Source organism: Taudactylus pleione, unplaced genomic scaffold, assembly GCF_031769625.1.
Source record: "Taudactylus pleione unplaced genomic scaffold, aTauple2 ptg000109l, whole genome shotgun sequence".
NCBI classification, from domain to species: domain Eukaryota; kingdom Metazoa; phylum Chordata; class Amphibia; order Anura; family Myobatrachidae; genus Taudactylus; species Taudactylus pleione.
The window spans coordinates 5,408,003-5,423,437 of record NW_028284511.1 but is presented as its reverse complement, the minus strand read 5'-3'; the positions used below and the strand labels follow the sequence as shown (position 1 = coordinate 5,423,437).

Here is a 15,435-nt window from a genome sequence, read left to right as displayed (position 1 = left end):
TATGGTCTAAATTGACTGGAAATTAATGTTATTGAGGTTAATAATACTCTAGGAAGAAAAAAAAGACCAATTTATGTGATTTTAGCTTTTTTTGTCAATTTTTGTAAAAAAATCCAAATCCAAATCCAAATCCAAAGCCAGTCACCGCAATTTGGCAAATCCAAATCCAAATCCAAAGCCGGACGACGAATTAGAACCAAATCCAAATCCGGCAAAAATGGTCCGGCGCACATCCCTAATATATATATATTTCAATGAAGTACAATAAGTACTGTATTACAATAAACCATACCAATAATTTGAATCCAAAGAATTATCTTCATGTTCTGAAAACTGGAGAATCATTTTCATTAAACCATACTTTAAGAAGGCATTTAGGGGTCTATGTACTAAGCAGTGATAAGTGACAGAGTGAAAAGTGATAAGTCAGTGATAAGGTCCCAGCCAATCAGCTCCCAACTGTCCTCTCACAGGCTGTGTTTGAAAAATGACAGTTGGGAGCTGATTGGCTGGCACTTATCACAGAGTTATCACTTTTCACTCTGTCACTTATCACTGCTTAGTAACTAGACCCCTTAGACATCTCCTTGATAACCACATTCACTTTTAAACTAGCCCAGGCATTTTCTAATAACTGGATAAGGTTGTTAGTTACCTAGCGACCTGCTGATATTGTACAAATTCATTTGCAGGAGTTCAGATTTGAACATGTAAAAGACACTTACAGTTGAATATGTGTAGGTGACACTTGTGAAACAGGTTTCTGATGAACTCACACCACATTTCTCAAAAGATCCCATGACACTGGCGCTATCAGGAAAATCAGGGCTCTGTGTAATGCAATGCAACAAACTGTTATGTCAATCACAAAATAAAGTGCAGAATGTTACATACATCAAGATGAAGTACAATATGAATCTGCATTGCATAAATATATCCATAAGTTAAATGGTGGTAGTGTCAGCGCTACACCTAATGTATTGTGTGTGAGAGTGTGAAATATGGGGTGACAAAGTATAAATGGGGGAACAGCTCTTTATTGTCACACATGGGAGCAAATGTACTAAGCTCTGGAAAGTGATAAACTACCAATCAATCGGCTCCTAACTTTCATTTTTCAAACACAGCCTGAAAAATTACAGAAGCTGATTGGTTGGTAGTTTATCACTCTTCAATGTATCACTTTCCAGAGCTTAGTACATCTCCCCATGGTGAGAAAGTATGACCACACCACTGGGAGAGAAGGGGTGAAAAGCATGCTCCCTGAAGGAATACGCCTGACTTTAGCTCCAGAACCCTGTGAGGCCTATTTATCAATTAATACTTGCAGGATATCCCCCCAAAACACCTATTTTTTTGGAGGAGTACCCGCAAATATTAAGTATCCCCCTAAAATGCCATGGTCCTGCAATCCCTGACAGCAGCGGCAAACTGTTAGGGACCTACCCTAAGAGCTTACCGTGAAGTGGTGGGTAAGACCATAATCTTGGCCATGATTATGCTAAAACCTCTATTTATTGCAAAATTCTATTGCAAAATGTATAGAATTAGTAATTTTGAGTTGTGCACTTGTAATTTGTCTTTTTTTAGCAGCTGTAAACTTGTCAGCTTTACCAAGCCCCAGAATACGCTATACTCAGCAGACATTTTTAGGAAAGGCATCCATAGGCCGAAATAAAAACTAAAGTCATCGCAGTTGCAATGACTTTACTATACTGATTGCAGGGATCAGCTCCTGTTAGAGCCTCTGGGCCTGATTCAGAGCCGGACGCTCTGACCAGAGCGCTCGCTCTGAATCAGTGCCCTCCTACCTAACCTTGGAGCGGCCTCTTGGACGCTCGCATAGCTGTGGGTTACCACCCACAGCTTAAGCAAGCGTCCATGATGATGGTCACGATGGTCAAGACCATCGCGACCATCGGGTTTGCGACGAGACCCTGCGGTAGGGTCTCGCTGCAGCAAGCCCAGGAGTGATTTTGGCTCTATCAGTGCCAAAATCACTCCCACTGACATCACTAGTGATGTCAGTGGGGCCGGACCCAGACGGTAGGTGATCCCATGGGAACGCACCCGTCTGGCAGTCACGCCCCCGGCACGCCCACCAAAGGGGGCGTGCTGTCACTCACCATCGACAGCACGCCCCCTTTGGTGCGAGACCTGGAGCGACAGCTTGGCTGTCGCTATGCGGGTCTCGCGCATGCGCACGACGGAGCTCCCTCCGTCGTGCGCATGCGCACTAGGGCACCATCGACCCGCTTGCGAGCGTCCTGCGCTCGCGAGCGGGTCTGAATGAGACCCTCTGTCCCGGAGACTCCGTAAAAATACATTTAGGCAAATAAGGATTCTTTATTGCTGCTAATTGCATTGATAAGAAATCCTTATTATCAGGGTGCTGGCCACAACTATAATAAATATGCCCCTGTGACTCTCTCTGGTCCTACTTCCAGGGAGAATTCACAGATATTTCCCGCTAGTATAATCCTGGAGGAATGATTGTTTTAAGGGCTGTAATCCCCTTTTATAAAGCAATAGACATGTGACAAATGTTGATGCTTATTAATTAGCTTCTTTATGTTGCTTGTGAGTGATTTGTTAATTAACATTTCTGACAACAAATTTCTAAAGTCGGATTAAATTTGCATGTCAGCTAAATTGATTGCCATGGTGGCTATGCCTGCAGATGGAATGATAACTCCACAAGCATGGCCTTGGGGTTGTCTTTAAACTACTTTTCCATCATACTCATTATAATTTATTCAAGTTAGGTCAGATTTTAATTGTAAGTAACAGTCACTTTGCAGATCACACAAGGTACAGTAGTTGGTTAATTTAACTATATTGACCAACCAAAATTGCATGTTATCTCTACATGTTACTGATGCCCTGTAGTTTGCACCAGCTATTGCATCTGTTACATTTCTTCTCAGCTGTTAAAAAAAATCCAACATGGTGAGTTTTTAAAAATGAAATATATGTTTGTTTTATTATTTTATTTTTAGGTTACGATTGAATATTATAATATTATTGATGATGCTATATATTATAAACATAAAGCATCTCTGGATCAACTTGTTTAAGAAGTTCTTAGTTATAATTGTTGGACATAGGCTAAGGTGCAGTATTGGAGGCCTTCTTGTCCAATTATAGCGTTACCTCTTGCTGCACTAGATCACCATAGACAACAGCTCAAAGAAGCCTAAATATATAAAGGGTCAATAATTAGTACAACAAGATACAGTAACATACTGTACAGTCAGAGGGAGACTTGCCAAACCTTCTAAAGTGGACAAGTGGAGGTATTGCCCTTATTATCCAATCAGTCTTCAGCTATTATTTATCTAGTACATTCTATAAAATAATAGCTGAAATCTGATTGGTTCCTATGTTCATCACCTCCATGTGCTCTATTTTGAAGGTTTGATAAATCTCTCCCTCAATTATTGTCTTCATGACTTCATAGTTCATCTATGACTGACTTACTGTGACCAGGGCATACATGCAGGCTCCATGAAACCGAAATGTGTTAGTGTCAAAGGTGGTGATAAAGGAGCCGCCTTCTATAGAACATCGCCCAGGGCAAGGAGTACTTTTGCAACTCCACTGGCCCACTTGGCACTCACTATAGAAAAGAAGAAAATAGTATTTAGGATATTGTCTTAAAGTAGTGGACCAAGTTCTGAATTTAATGCTTTGGGGCTAATTTATAGTTAGGAGCAAATTCTATTACTGGGTGGAAAACAACTGGAAAAACAGTTGTGCTGAAAGGAGGTAAATGTACCCGATTTAGATGCCCTATAAAGCTACGTATTTTATTTTTAGTTTGAATCTTCAATCATCCGCTTTTTGTGGTATCATGAGAGTCCATACTAAATATTGGTACACATCTGGATGACCAGGCGACCCAGCGACGCAGCGATTCAATGTAATGATATAGCGCATCATCTTACACACTGTACATCTGCTGTACGATGGTGTGATATATTGTTACATGTATAATGTAACTATACCGCATCATACGTCTCATCATCCAATCTGATGTGCAGTACGTCCAATGGGTAGATGCGACCACCCAGTTAATCATGCGATAATTTGAGTGGTTATCAGGGTACACACTATACGATGGTCATTGCGATCCATCACCGATTCTGATCCGTCACAGAGGATATATCGGTTGATATATCGTATAGTATGTATCCAGCTATAGAGCAAAAATAGGCTGGTCCAATACTACCAAATTAAGAATAACATTGTACCTTGACAAAAACATGTTGCACTCCAGATGGGGCAGATTTAAATTTAGGAGGGGTGTGTCCTAGCTTAATTATAAATTTCATTGTAGAAACTAAGCTGCCCAGTATTAGGCAGAATATCTCTTCAAAAATACAGAGTAGAAACAACGGTATCCGGGTGAAAGGTTCGCAGACAAAAGGTCGACAATGTATAGGTCAACACCAAATGGTCGACAGGCAATACAGAAGGTCGTCAGGAACAAAAGGTTAACTGAAAAAAGATTGACAGTGCAAAAGGTCAACAGGTACAAAAGGTAGATAGGTTCAATTGGTCAACACAAAAACAGGTCAACATTTTTTTTGTTTTATCAACATATTTAAGGTTAGGGTCAGGCACTTTGGGGAGGGGATAGTTAGGGTTAGGCACTAGGGAAGGGTTGGGGTTAGTCTATAGTTAGGTTTAGGCACTTGGGGGAGGGTTAGGTACCAGAGGGAAGGATGTGGTTAGGCTCTAGGAGGAGGGTTAGGCTTAGGCTTAACATTTTTTTAAAAAGTGTTTCAACCATTTTTGTGTTTACCATTTGTACCTGTTGACCTTTTGCACTATCGACCTTTTCTCAGTCCACCATTTGTACCTCTCGACTTTTTGCCACTGTCGGCCTTTTGCCTGTAGATCTTTTGGTGTCGACCTATACATTGTCGACCTTTTGTCTGTTGATTTCTTATACCACACCCAACAACAACTACGGTACATCTACTTGTACCTTTATTGCAACAGTAAGAACAATAAAAATGGTTATTGGCCTAGATCTACAGAGTACAAAGTAGCAACAACAATATTTGTTGAAAATATTTGAATTTAAAATAAAATTAAGCTATATTGTAACAATAAAATCTAGATAAATGTGAATATTATTATATGAATATTGGTAAGTGATGTGGAAATAGGATTGCTAAATCCAGCATTCCATCACAATTCTAGAGTTATACAGCAATAAAAACTAATACCAAAGTATAGATTGGATACTAACTTTAATAGTCATATATATCCTTAAATGAAGCAATTAATAATAATTTCATATTAATATTAAACCTACTGTAACTGACACAATGATACTGAATAAAACAGAAATTTGATACAATCTAATATTAACATTATTTTATTCACAACTTTTCTTACCAATTTTCAAAAATATTTTTATTTCTAAATATTTTACTAGGAAATTTGTTTTGGTGTTTTGCTAACAATAGTCTGATAACATGTTTTATTAACAACAATAAAATTAATGATTTTTATTATTGAATTCAAGAGTACAGACTGTGTTTGAAAAATAACAGATAGGAGCTGATTGGTTGGTACTTTCTCTCTCTCCACTTTCTCTCTCTCCAAGGCTTAGTACACACACCACATGGTTTGCAAAGGTATATTTTACAGCAGAGCCGTAACTCGACTTTTTGGTGCCCTGGGCCAGAAAGAGCATTGGCACCCCCCCTTAGGGACATAATATGCGCACTCAAAAAGAACTTGTGGGGAAGATACTGTAGCTCCATGTGTAAGGTGTCTGACTGTCATGTGAGAGGTGATTGGTTTGAGTCCTGGGTATGACAGTATTTTGAAATGTATGTGTAAATAAAAGAGGATATGACTGAAGGAGCTTGGGGAGGTGGCCAGATGGAGGAGGAGTCAGCTAGGGTAAAGATAGGGTTGGCCAGGAGATGCTGGGAATAAAAAAATAGGAAACTACAAGTGAGAATGATTATAAACAGAAAATTGACAGGCCGGAATGATGCCCCCTGCCCTGTGATGCCCTGTGCCACGGCACATGTCAAACCACCCTAGGTACAGCCCTGTTTTACAGGAGAGAGGTGAGAGCAATCGTCAAGGTCGTATTAAGGACCACAAGGGCTGTTGGCTAAATATAATCAAGGGCCTATTGTAAGAAATGGTTGAGCTGTATGTGGGCCTGTACACCCCTTACACAATCAGCCCCAATGTCTCCTTAGATACATAAAAGTAGAAAAAAATTATAATTTTGTGAGGAAAAGAGAAATACATCTTAATACATATAATTTATGGCTGACCGTGTGTCCAGCTGGGTGGCTGATCATCATTATGCTGTAATGAGGTTGGACCTATTTTTATGTGGAGCCCTGGAACTGTTGTCCCATCTGCCTCACTGTTAATCTGGCCCTGGCTATCGTATGAGTTGTGCTTTCATTGCTAATGAGTTATTTGAGTAATGATGAGAACCTCACTGATCCAGAGGCATTGCTCTTGAAACACAATAACAGCAATGCTTGCCAATAATAGAAAAGAGGTATGGTACAGGCGTCTATGGGAATTTACGTGCTGGCTGCTGGGAACACTGTCTTATAGTGGATTGGAGGGATTAGCCTATTTGTCACTACCTGCCACAATATATTCTGATGTGACACAGATAAGGAAGCTGTAATGACACACCGTGTTGTGAAATATGAATTGAAGCTGCCACAGTAACTGAATGGAGACAAATGAAATGATATGGAAATTAGTATTACTCAAGGACTATTTGCCGTCGTTCGGTGTGGTCTGTCATGTAATGAGTCTTTATTACATTTCATTTGTTTGCAGGGACTGAACTGTATGGGAATATCCCATATTTGCTATTTCGGTCTATAAATAGTCGAACACTTACGTGAAATCTTTGTTATGTGTAATTTAAAATAATTATTCTCAGTTTTAAAAAACTCAACCACACTTATCATATTTACAATCAAAGATAATTTATATGTTTTGTCTGCTGTGGCAAGCACTGCTGGCAACAGGGTTGGTGGTCATTGTTTAAAGTCAGTAATTACGGATGTGGGACAGACTGTCGCTGAAATATATAGTAATATTAACCTGATGAAAGGTTTAGAAATCACAGCACTTCCGTAAAATGAAGTAACCATTTTTTTTTATAATCATGAATAATCCATAAATTTAAAGGTCCATATAATACTAATAATAATAATAATAGTTATTAATTATTATATGAACTTTTAAAAATTGTAAGCAGCATGGGCATCTCACTAATACACCGTCCCGAGGTGCATTGTCTGAGGTGTTCCCAGATTGATTAGGATACATGTGAATTGTGGGTGGAGGGCAGTCTGTCATAATATGCCACTTTTTCCCAACCTCTGCCTTCAGGGCACACTAACAGTCCAGGTTTTGAGGCTATCCATGCTTGAGCACACATGGTTATATCAAAATAAATGCAGTACTAATTGAGTCACATGTGCTCAGGTATGGCTACCCTTAAAACCTGGACTGTTAGCGTGCCTTGAGGATCGAGATATGTCCAATTTGGATTGATGATGAGAAGTTCAATCAGCTACTGGTGGAAAAGTATTGTGGAATTTGCCATCTCCTAATATGTACCCCCGCACTATCACTTTCATTATGCATCCTCATCTTTGTCATTTCATAGCTAAAATACAGAAATTATTTGGTTAAAAATATTGACCTCTGTGTGGAGTATCTCAAAATGCAAAGTCACAAAGCATTCGTGTGACCAAGCTGCGAAATGGAAACACCTGTAGCATTTGTGAAAGTCTATCTGCAAACTCTATGTCCTCTTGGCACAGAACATAACACTGTTACACAATGGATAGAATAACTTCCTCCCTTGTTTGGTTTACTTACGCACCAGCTACTGCAGTCTGTACTAATATGATCTCCAGGGCTGTAGAGCTGTCCATTAAAAAAACAAGGGCAGTCGCTGACTGGCACACAGGTGTTATTCTTGGATAGGTCATCAAGGACAGTTCCTGAGAGAGGAGAATGATGATTATCTTATGCTTATTCCAGGTATACAACACATGCAAATACTCCGAACAATATGTTAGACAGCTCTGATAACCAAGTTTATGTCATCTTTTTTTTCTAACTGAAAGATGCTACAATTTAAATTACTTTTTTAAATTCATTTATATCCTCCTGCTGATAAAATGATCAACTCCAAACATTATTATTACAGAAAATATATGATCGATGATTAGCGAAGCATAAATCTCCAACACTGCTCCCCATTTCTGGAACTCACTCCCACACACTCTGACTATTCGCTAGTTTTCACAGCTGGAAACGCACCCTGAAAACTCACCTATCATAAAAACCCAACTCTTCTCCTAACCGTCATCCCTTCCACTCCTCCATCTACTCACCCACCCAGCATCCTATTCTCTTTGTACAGCTTCTTTTAGTCTCTTTAGATAGTAAGCTTTCATCAACAGGACCCTCTTTGCTTGTGTTCTATTCACTTTACTATCCATGTCATAAGCACATCTATGTCCTGCACTTCCTCCCTGCTCTTTTAACACGGCCTCTATATCTCCCTTGTCCTACAGTGCTCAACAGTGTGTCACATATGTATCCTAAAACACTCTTCAGATCAGGTCCAGCACAATGTGGTAAGCCGGCTTTGCATAGCAGGGAGGTGCCGGTCTGGAGAGGCAGCATCGCCTTCTCCATTTGACGGGCACCCCTTGACATTTTGTTACCAGTGGGCGTCCTGCTGCTCCTTCCCTATAGCTGGAGGCTGGAACTCACTCCTGAGCTCTGCCTTCCAGCTCCCCCAGTGTGTGTAGTAGGGATATACGTCATGACGTCTCTCCCATAGTGCCAACCGCAAGTAGCTGTCGGATGGCGGTGGGCGTAGAAGCAGGGCTTCAGGTAAGTACAGTGCTGTGTGTCTGTGTAGCATAATGTGTAAGAAACACTAGTACAGTGGCCATTATGTGTTTGGGACACTGCTACTGTGGGCATTATGTGTAAGGGGCACTGCTACTGTGGGCATTGTGTATAAGGGGCACTACTACTGAAGGCATTATGTGCAAAGGGCACTACTATTGTGGGCATTGTGTGTATAAGAGTCAGTATTGTGGACATTATATGTATAAGGGGCAGTACTGTGGGCATTATGTGTATAAGGGTCACTACTGGGAGTATTATGTGGATAAGGGCCACTACAACTGTGGCATTATGTGTATAAGGGACACTACTACCGTGGCATTATGTGTATAAGGGGTACTACTACTATGTGGCATTATGTGTATAAGGGACACTACTACTGTGTGGAGTAACGTGAATAAGGAGCACAACTGTGTGTCATAATCATAATGTGAATAAGGGTCACTACTTTGTAGTGTAATGTGAATCAGGGACACTACTATGTGGTGTAATATGAATCAGGGTCACTGCTATGTGGTGTAATGTGAATAAGGGTCACTACTATGTGGTGTAATGTGAATCAGGGTCACTACTATGTGGTGTAATGTGAATCAGGGTCACTACTATGTGGTGTAATGTGAATCAGGGACACTACTATGTGGTGTAATATGAATCAGGGTCACTGCTATGTGGTGTAATGTGAATAAGGGTCACTACTATGTGGTGTAATGTGAATCAGGGTCACTACTATGTGGTGTAGTGTGAATCAGGGTCACTACTATGTGGTGTAATGTGAATCAGGGTCACTACTATGTGGTGTAATGTGAATAAGGGTCACTATTATGTGGTGTAATATGAATCAGGGGCACTACTATGTGGTGTAATGTGAATAAGGGTCACTACTATGTGGTGTAATGTGAATCAAAGTTACTACTATGTGGTGTAATGTGAATAAGGGTCACTACTATGTGGTGTAATGTGAATCAAGGTTACTACTATGTGGTGTAATGTGAATAAGGGTCACTACTATGTGGTGTAATGTGAATAAGGGTCACTACTATGTGGTGTAATGTGAATCAAGGTTACTACTATGTGGTGTAATGTGAATTAGGGTCACTACTATGTGGTGTAATGTGAATAAGGGTCACTACTATGTGGTGTAATGTGAATAAGGGTCACTACTATGTGGTGTAATGTGAATAAGGGACACTATTATGTGGTGTAATATGAATCAGGGGCACTACTATGTGGTGTAATGTGAATAAGGGTCACTACTATGTGGTGTAAAGTGAATCAAAGTTACTACTATGTGGTGTAATGTGAATAAGGGTCACTACTATGTGGTGTAATGTGAATCAAGGTTACTACTATGTGGTGTAATGTGAGTAAGGGTCACTACTATGTGGTGTAATGTGAATAAGGGTCACTACTATGTGGTGTAATGTGAATAAGGGTCACTACTATGTGGTGTAATATGAATCAGGGGCGTTACCTGTGATGTAATGTGAAAAAGATTGTGCTACTGTGTGGCATAATTTGCATTGGGGTAACTATTGTGTGGCCATGTCCCTTCCTTGGAAGACCATGTCCCTTTTTTTGTGGAATTGTCCCTTTATAGAAAATGGGAGGGCACAAATTTATATTTTGCAGGGGGGCGCCGAACACCCTAGCACCGCCCCTGCTTCAGATTTCCCTACACAGTGCTCATACCGCTTCAGTATTCAGCTGACAAATAATGATCTGTGCAGGTTATCTTTGGCTTTCTGTTTTCTAGTACACCAGACGTGAATAGGTGTATAAGTAGCTGTGAAATATATCATATCTTCAGGACATTTTGACATCTATACTGTATGTGCTAAAGATAAGGACATTTGCCACCTTCACTATACCCATACAGATATATTATATTACTACTACTCACTATGCTGCACCCTATCATTTCTCTAATCGCTCCACTACTGAGCACCGGTTATTCAGTAAATAGTGAGCTCACAATTCATCTACAAGAGCTCCTGTGGCAACTGTGCTTGACAACTGTAGATGTAAGGGTAGATGTACTAAGCCTTGGAGAGAGATAAAGTACCAACCAATCAGCTCCTGTTATTTTTCAAACACAGCCTGTAAACTGACAGTGGGAGCTGATTGGTTGGAACTTTATCTCTCTTTAAGACTTAATACATCTACACCTAGGTGTCCATTCATTATGTTAATTATCAGGGAACGACCGGACGGTCCCCTAAAATTAAGTATCCAATTGGGCTTCACGCAGGCGCACAAAGCTCCTGTGTCTGGCGGAAGGAGATGGACATGGGTGAATGGATCCAAAAGGATCCCTCTTCGTAACCCGGGATTCCTTCCAATAGAGAAGGAGCGGGGATGCGGGAGGTCCCTATATTCCTATACTAGTATATGGGACAGTCGGCTAGATCGGGGATGAAAGGTAAGCAGGAGATATCAGTGATATCTCCTGAATTAACTTTATAATGATTAGTCCCGATCCTTAATTTATACAAAAGTAGGTGAACATTGCAAGGATGCTCTGCTCAGGTTCTGGTCAGAGAAAACCAATGAGGGTAAATATGTGGCATTATGTTTGTTCTAATACACTTCGAATATGAGGATTGTTGTGTGTTATATAGAAGGTTTACAGCCCTGAGTGGATATTAAAGAATTGTAAGTGTGAGTGAGTTATGAGGCAAGAAAAAGGAACATGGAGTTGGGCTCCAAACTGATTGTAGTTTTTATCCCCCAATGCTTTGAGTGATATAACCTTGTCTATAATTTAGCAGCATTGAATTACCTGACGGGCAGAAGCATCCATACACGCAGGGTGAGTTGCAGGTATACTGGGGATTGGAGCAAGTGGGGCTGCATGGACTTGCACATTCCTCATAAGCCTGGTTAGACAGGCACGTGTCCAAGGCTAGGGAAAAAAAGAAAAGTAGAATCCTGAATTTCTAGTTTACTGGGTCTACCAATAATGTATAATATACCATAACAACTTGCCTCATATGATACATCTACTATTCACTAAACATCATTTTTGCTACTTCTTCAATTTTAGCCTGCTCAGCCCACTAATGAGACTGTTGGGCCTATGTACTAAGGCTTGGAGAGAAATAAAGTACCAACCAAGCAGCTCCTAACTGTAATTTCTCAAACAGCCTGCAAAGTGACAGTTAGGAGCTGATTGGTTGGTATTTTATCTCCATCCAATTTATCTATCTCCAAGGCTTAGTACGTAGACCCCTAGGTATATGATGGGCCTTCCAATGCTCACAAATGTTATGTTCAACGCTATAGGGCCAGTCTCAGAGACCGATTGCGCATGCTGAGGAGCTGAGTGCATGCCTATGTATAGTGTAGACACACCTGTTTGGAAGCGTATCTTTTGCATCTAGTATAACGTACAGTAGGTGCAAGTATGGACTGATGATAATGAAGACCAATAGCATATCAGGTGCACACGTAAGGGGCAGATGCATTACAAGATGTATATAACTCTGCATACTGGCCAGTATACTGTACACATTGTTCTCCATGTACTGTCCGCTGTACAGGAGCAATAGGCATTATTTTATCTTGGGGGCCCATTTATTAAGGATCGCATTTTGCAATGCGATCAGGGCATGCAGTACCGGCCATGATCGCATTGCAAAATGCGATCATACCGGCCGAATGTATGATCCGGCACATGCAGGGAGACGGGCTCCGAAAAGAGCCCGTCCCTGCGATGTGGCCGGAGCGCATTCCGGGCTACTGCGCATGCGCAGTCCCGAGGACTGCACATGAGCGGCGCCCATTGCCGGCGGAGGGATCTGGAAGATCCCTCCGCCGGCTGAAATGCGGTGAGTGCCCATAGGACACAGCGGCTAACGCTATCTTCAGATAGCGTTAGCTGCTGGGGTCAATATCGGGAATGCGAAGCATTCCCGATATTGATACATTTGGCAGCATTGCATCCCCCATACAAACCTATGGGGGAGGCGGCTGCCGGCGGCAATGGAGGGATCGCAGCAGGTATCGGAGATACCTGCTGCGGTCTCTCCTTCATACATTCAGGGGATACTTAGTATTTGAGGTAAACCCCCGAAAACAGGTGTTTTCGGGGAATTTACCTCAAATGCACTTTGATAAATGGGCCCCTTGGTGATTATGTTATTGCAACAGTCTAAAAATAATATTCCTATGTTCTTCTCTTTCACTGCGCATCTGGAAATGAAATGATGTACTACTTATAAAATGAAATCCCTGTTACCCTCATTGACCGTTTGGGGTTCATTTAAGGGTTACTTGGTCTGCGTAATTAGTTGTTATAAAATCATGTGTTAATCATCTGTCAACACAGGTGTGATACGGACACATCCAGGAAATCGCAGAGAAGATGGCAAATTGCGAAACTGAGCAACATAATAGCTGCTGCCACAGTAACTAACAGCAGACAAAGCAGCCATCCATCCAGATAATTGGTGAGACGTTCCATTCAGTGTTGTGTACAATGACTCCTAGGACCAATAATATTACATCATTTTGTAAACTGTGGTCTGATGGCTTTGTTTTGCCGTGTGGTCTTTTTATTGTAGACTTATCTATTTGTTTGCTTAGGAAAAACAGCAGAAAGATAAGAAGCAAACAACAAAGCAAATGAAAAACAGAAAATAATGAGAGGGGGATAAATTAAATAAAAACTGTTGTGTGAACATTGTGATATTATAAAGGGCCTGATTCAGATTTGGGAATAAAGAGAGATAGCACTTAACTGTGTACCTGGGCGAACCATGTTGCAATGCAAGGGGTGTAAATCCATACATTTTTTTGCATGTAGTGTAAATACTGGCTGCTTTTACATGTAGCCCACAAACACTGCACAGCTTTATTATTACACTGCACTTTAGATGTCAGTTTGGACACCTCCCTCCCAAATCTAAATCCTCTGCACATTTTAAATCTGCCCCACCTGCAGTGCAGCATGGTTTCACCAAGACGATCAGTTGAGAGAGATCTCTCTCTATTCCCAACTCTGAATCAGGCCCATAGTCCCATATTACTGCAGATAATAAATAAATAAATAAAACAAATGGGCTATGGGGTAGATGTACTAAGCCTTGGAGAGAGACAAAGTGGATCGAGATAAAGTACAAACCTATGAGCTCCTGTCATTTTTCAAAGACAGCCTGTGACAGGAGCTGATTGGCTGGGACATTATCTCCGTTCACATTATCTCCATCCTAGGCTTAGTACACAAGGCCTGATTCAGACCCATTCGCTAGCAAGGAAACACTTGGAGAGAGCGATGTTTTGCAAAGTGCGCATGTGTATGCATCACAGCGCGCGTACCGCGAACTAGTCCGAGCGATCGGGAAGCAATCGCTCGCCCAGCAGAGACAGCCCAGTCAAATGAGTGACAGGAGAAGCCGTTTGTGGGTGGTAACAGGGGCAGGCCACTGGAAACAGGGGAGTGGAGGTGCGAACAGAGGCGTTTCAGAGGCGTGCATAATTAACAGCCAGCGTCATAGTACATGTCACCTGGTTGAATTATACACTGAAGTGCTCGCAGTGCTTGTGGTAGGGTACAGTCAAACTCAAGTGCTGCGTTCACTTTCGATGGAACCCGATGTACCGATGGTTGCATACACTTCCTGGAGATGACGTGCACTAGTGGGCGGCTAAAGACAGGCTGGTGGGCGTCTGCATACACAGGGCGTTCGCACGCCAAGACAAAGTGGGCGTGCTTATGCCTTGCCGTGCGATCTCCTGCCTTGACGTCACTTAGCCAAATTTGCAGACGCTGGGAGCGAGCGTCCATATCTAGCGAACGGGTCTGAATCAGGCCCACAGACCCCTAAATCTTCTTGCTGTGGCAAATCCCTGACGTTCTTAAATGTACTCACAACAAAGGTTCTTGGTCCTCCAGTTGCTCAATGGCTGGGAGCACAGGGCACACCTTGTGGAGTACTCAGAGAGGGTCGCACATGTGCAGTTTGAGTCCCCAGGAATTGAACATTCCTCTAAGTCTTGCTGGCAGCGTTTAAGAAATGGAATCTTGGAAACCAAACACGAGGTGGAGACTTGATCCAGAAGATCATAACATTGATTTATCTTGAAGAAATGCAAATAAAAAAAAATTAAAAATACAGTAAAAGGCAAATAAATCCATTAAAGGCCATATTTTCTTTATAACCGTCTCCACTATGAACTTATCTTCCTTAGTTTGTGTACTGCTTTATGACTGCATGCCTGCCAAAACAAAGACACACTACCACAATTTGTTTCATTATTGCAACCTCATCACCTGAATGCATGGAGAAGACAGTATTCAGTGGGTTCGTCTTGATAGTATGAATCACTCATGGGATAGCCTGCCAATGCCACCTGGTGAATCCATATGATTAGATAGAGCCTATCGCTTCCTATATAATTCCCGAAACACAATTACTGTGCATATACCTTTTGAGTCAACATTTTATTTCAATCTTTATTTGTTTGTTTCTTTGCTTTAATTTTTTTTACAAT

At 41.3% G+C, this 15,435-nt stretch overlaps 1 protein-coding gene across 1 annotated transcript in view; it reads right to left on the bottom strand.

Annotated features, from left to right (window-relative positions):
- The window catches only part of MUC6 (mucin 6, oligomeric mucus/gel-forming), a 215,441-nt gene that overhangs the window by 28,873 nt on the left and 171,133 nt on the right, over positions 1–15,435 (bottom strand). The window contains exons 13-17 of the mRNA XM_088471031.1: positions 14,814–15,021; positions 11,723–11,845; positions 7,901–8,021; positions 3,481–3,619; positions 726–830 (exon numbers count right to left, since the gene is read on the bottom strand). Coding sequence (XP_088327157.1) covers positions 726–830; positions 3,481–3,619; positions 7,901–8,021; positions 11,723–11,845; positions 14,814–15,021 — 696 coding nt within the window. The remainder of the gene's footprint in view (positions 1–725; positions 831–3,480; positions 3,620–7,900; positions 8,022–11,722; positions 11,846–14,813; positions 15,022–15,435) is intronic.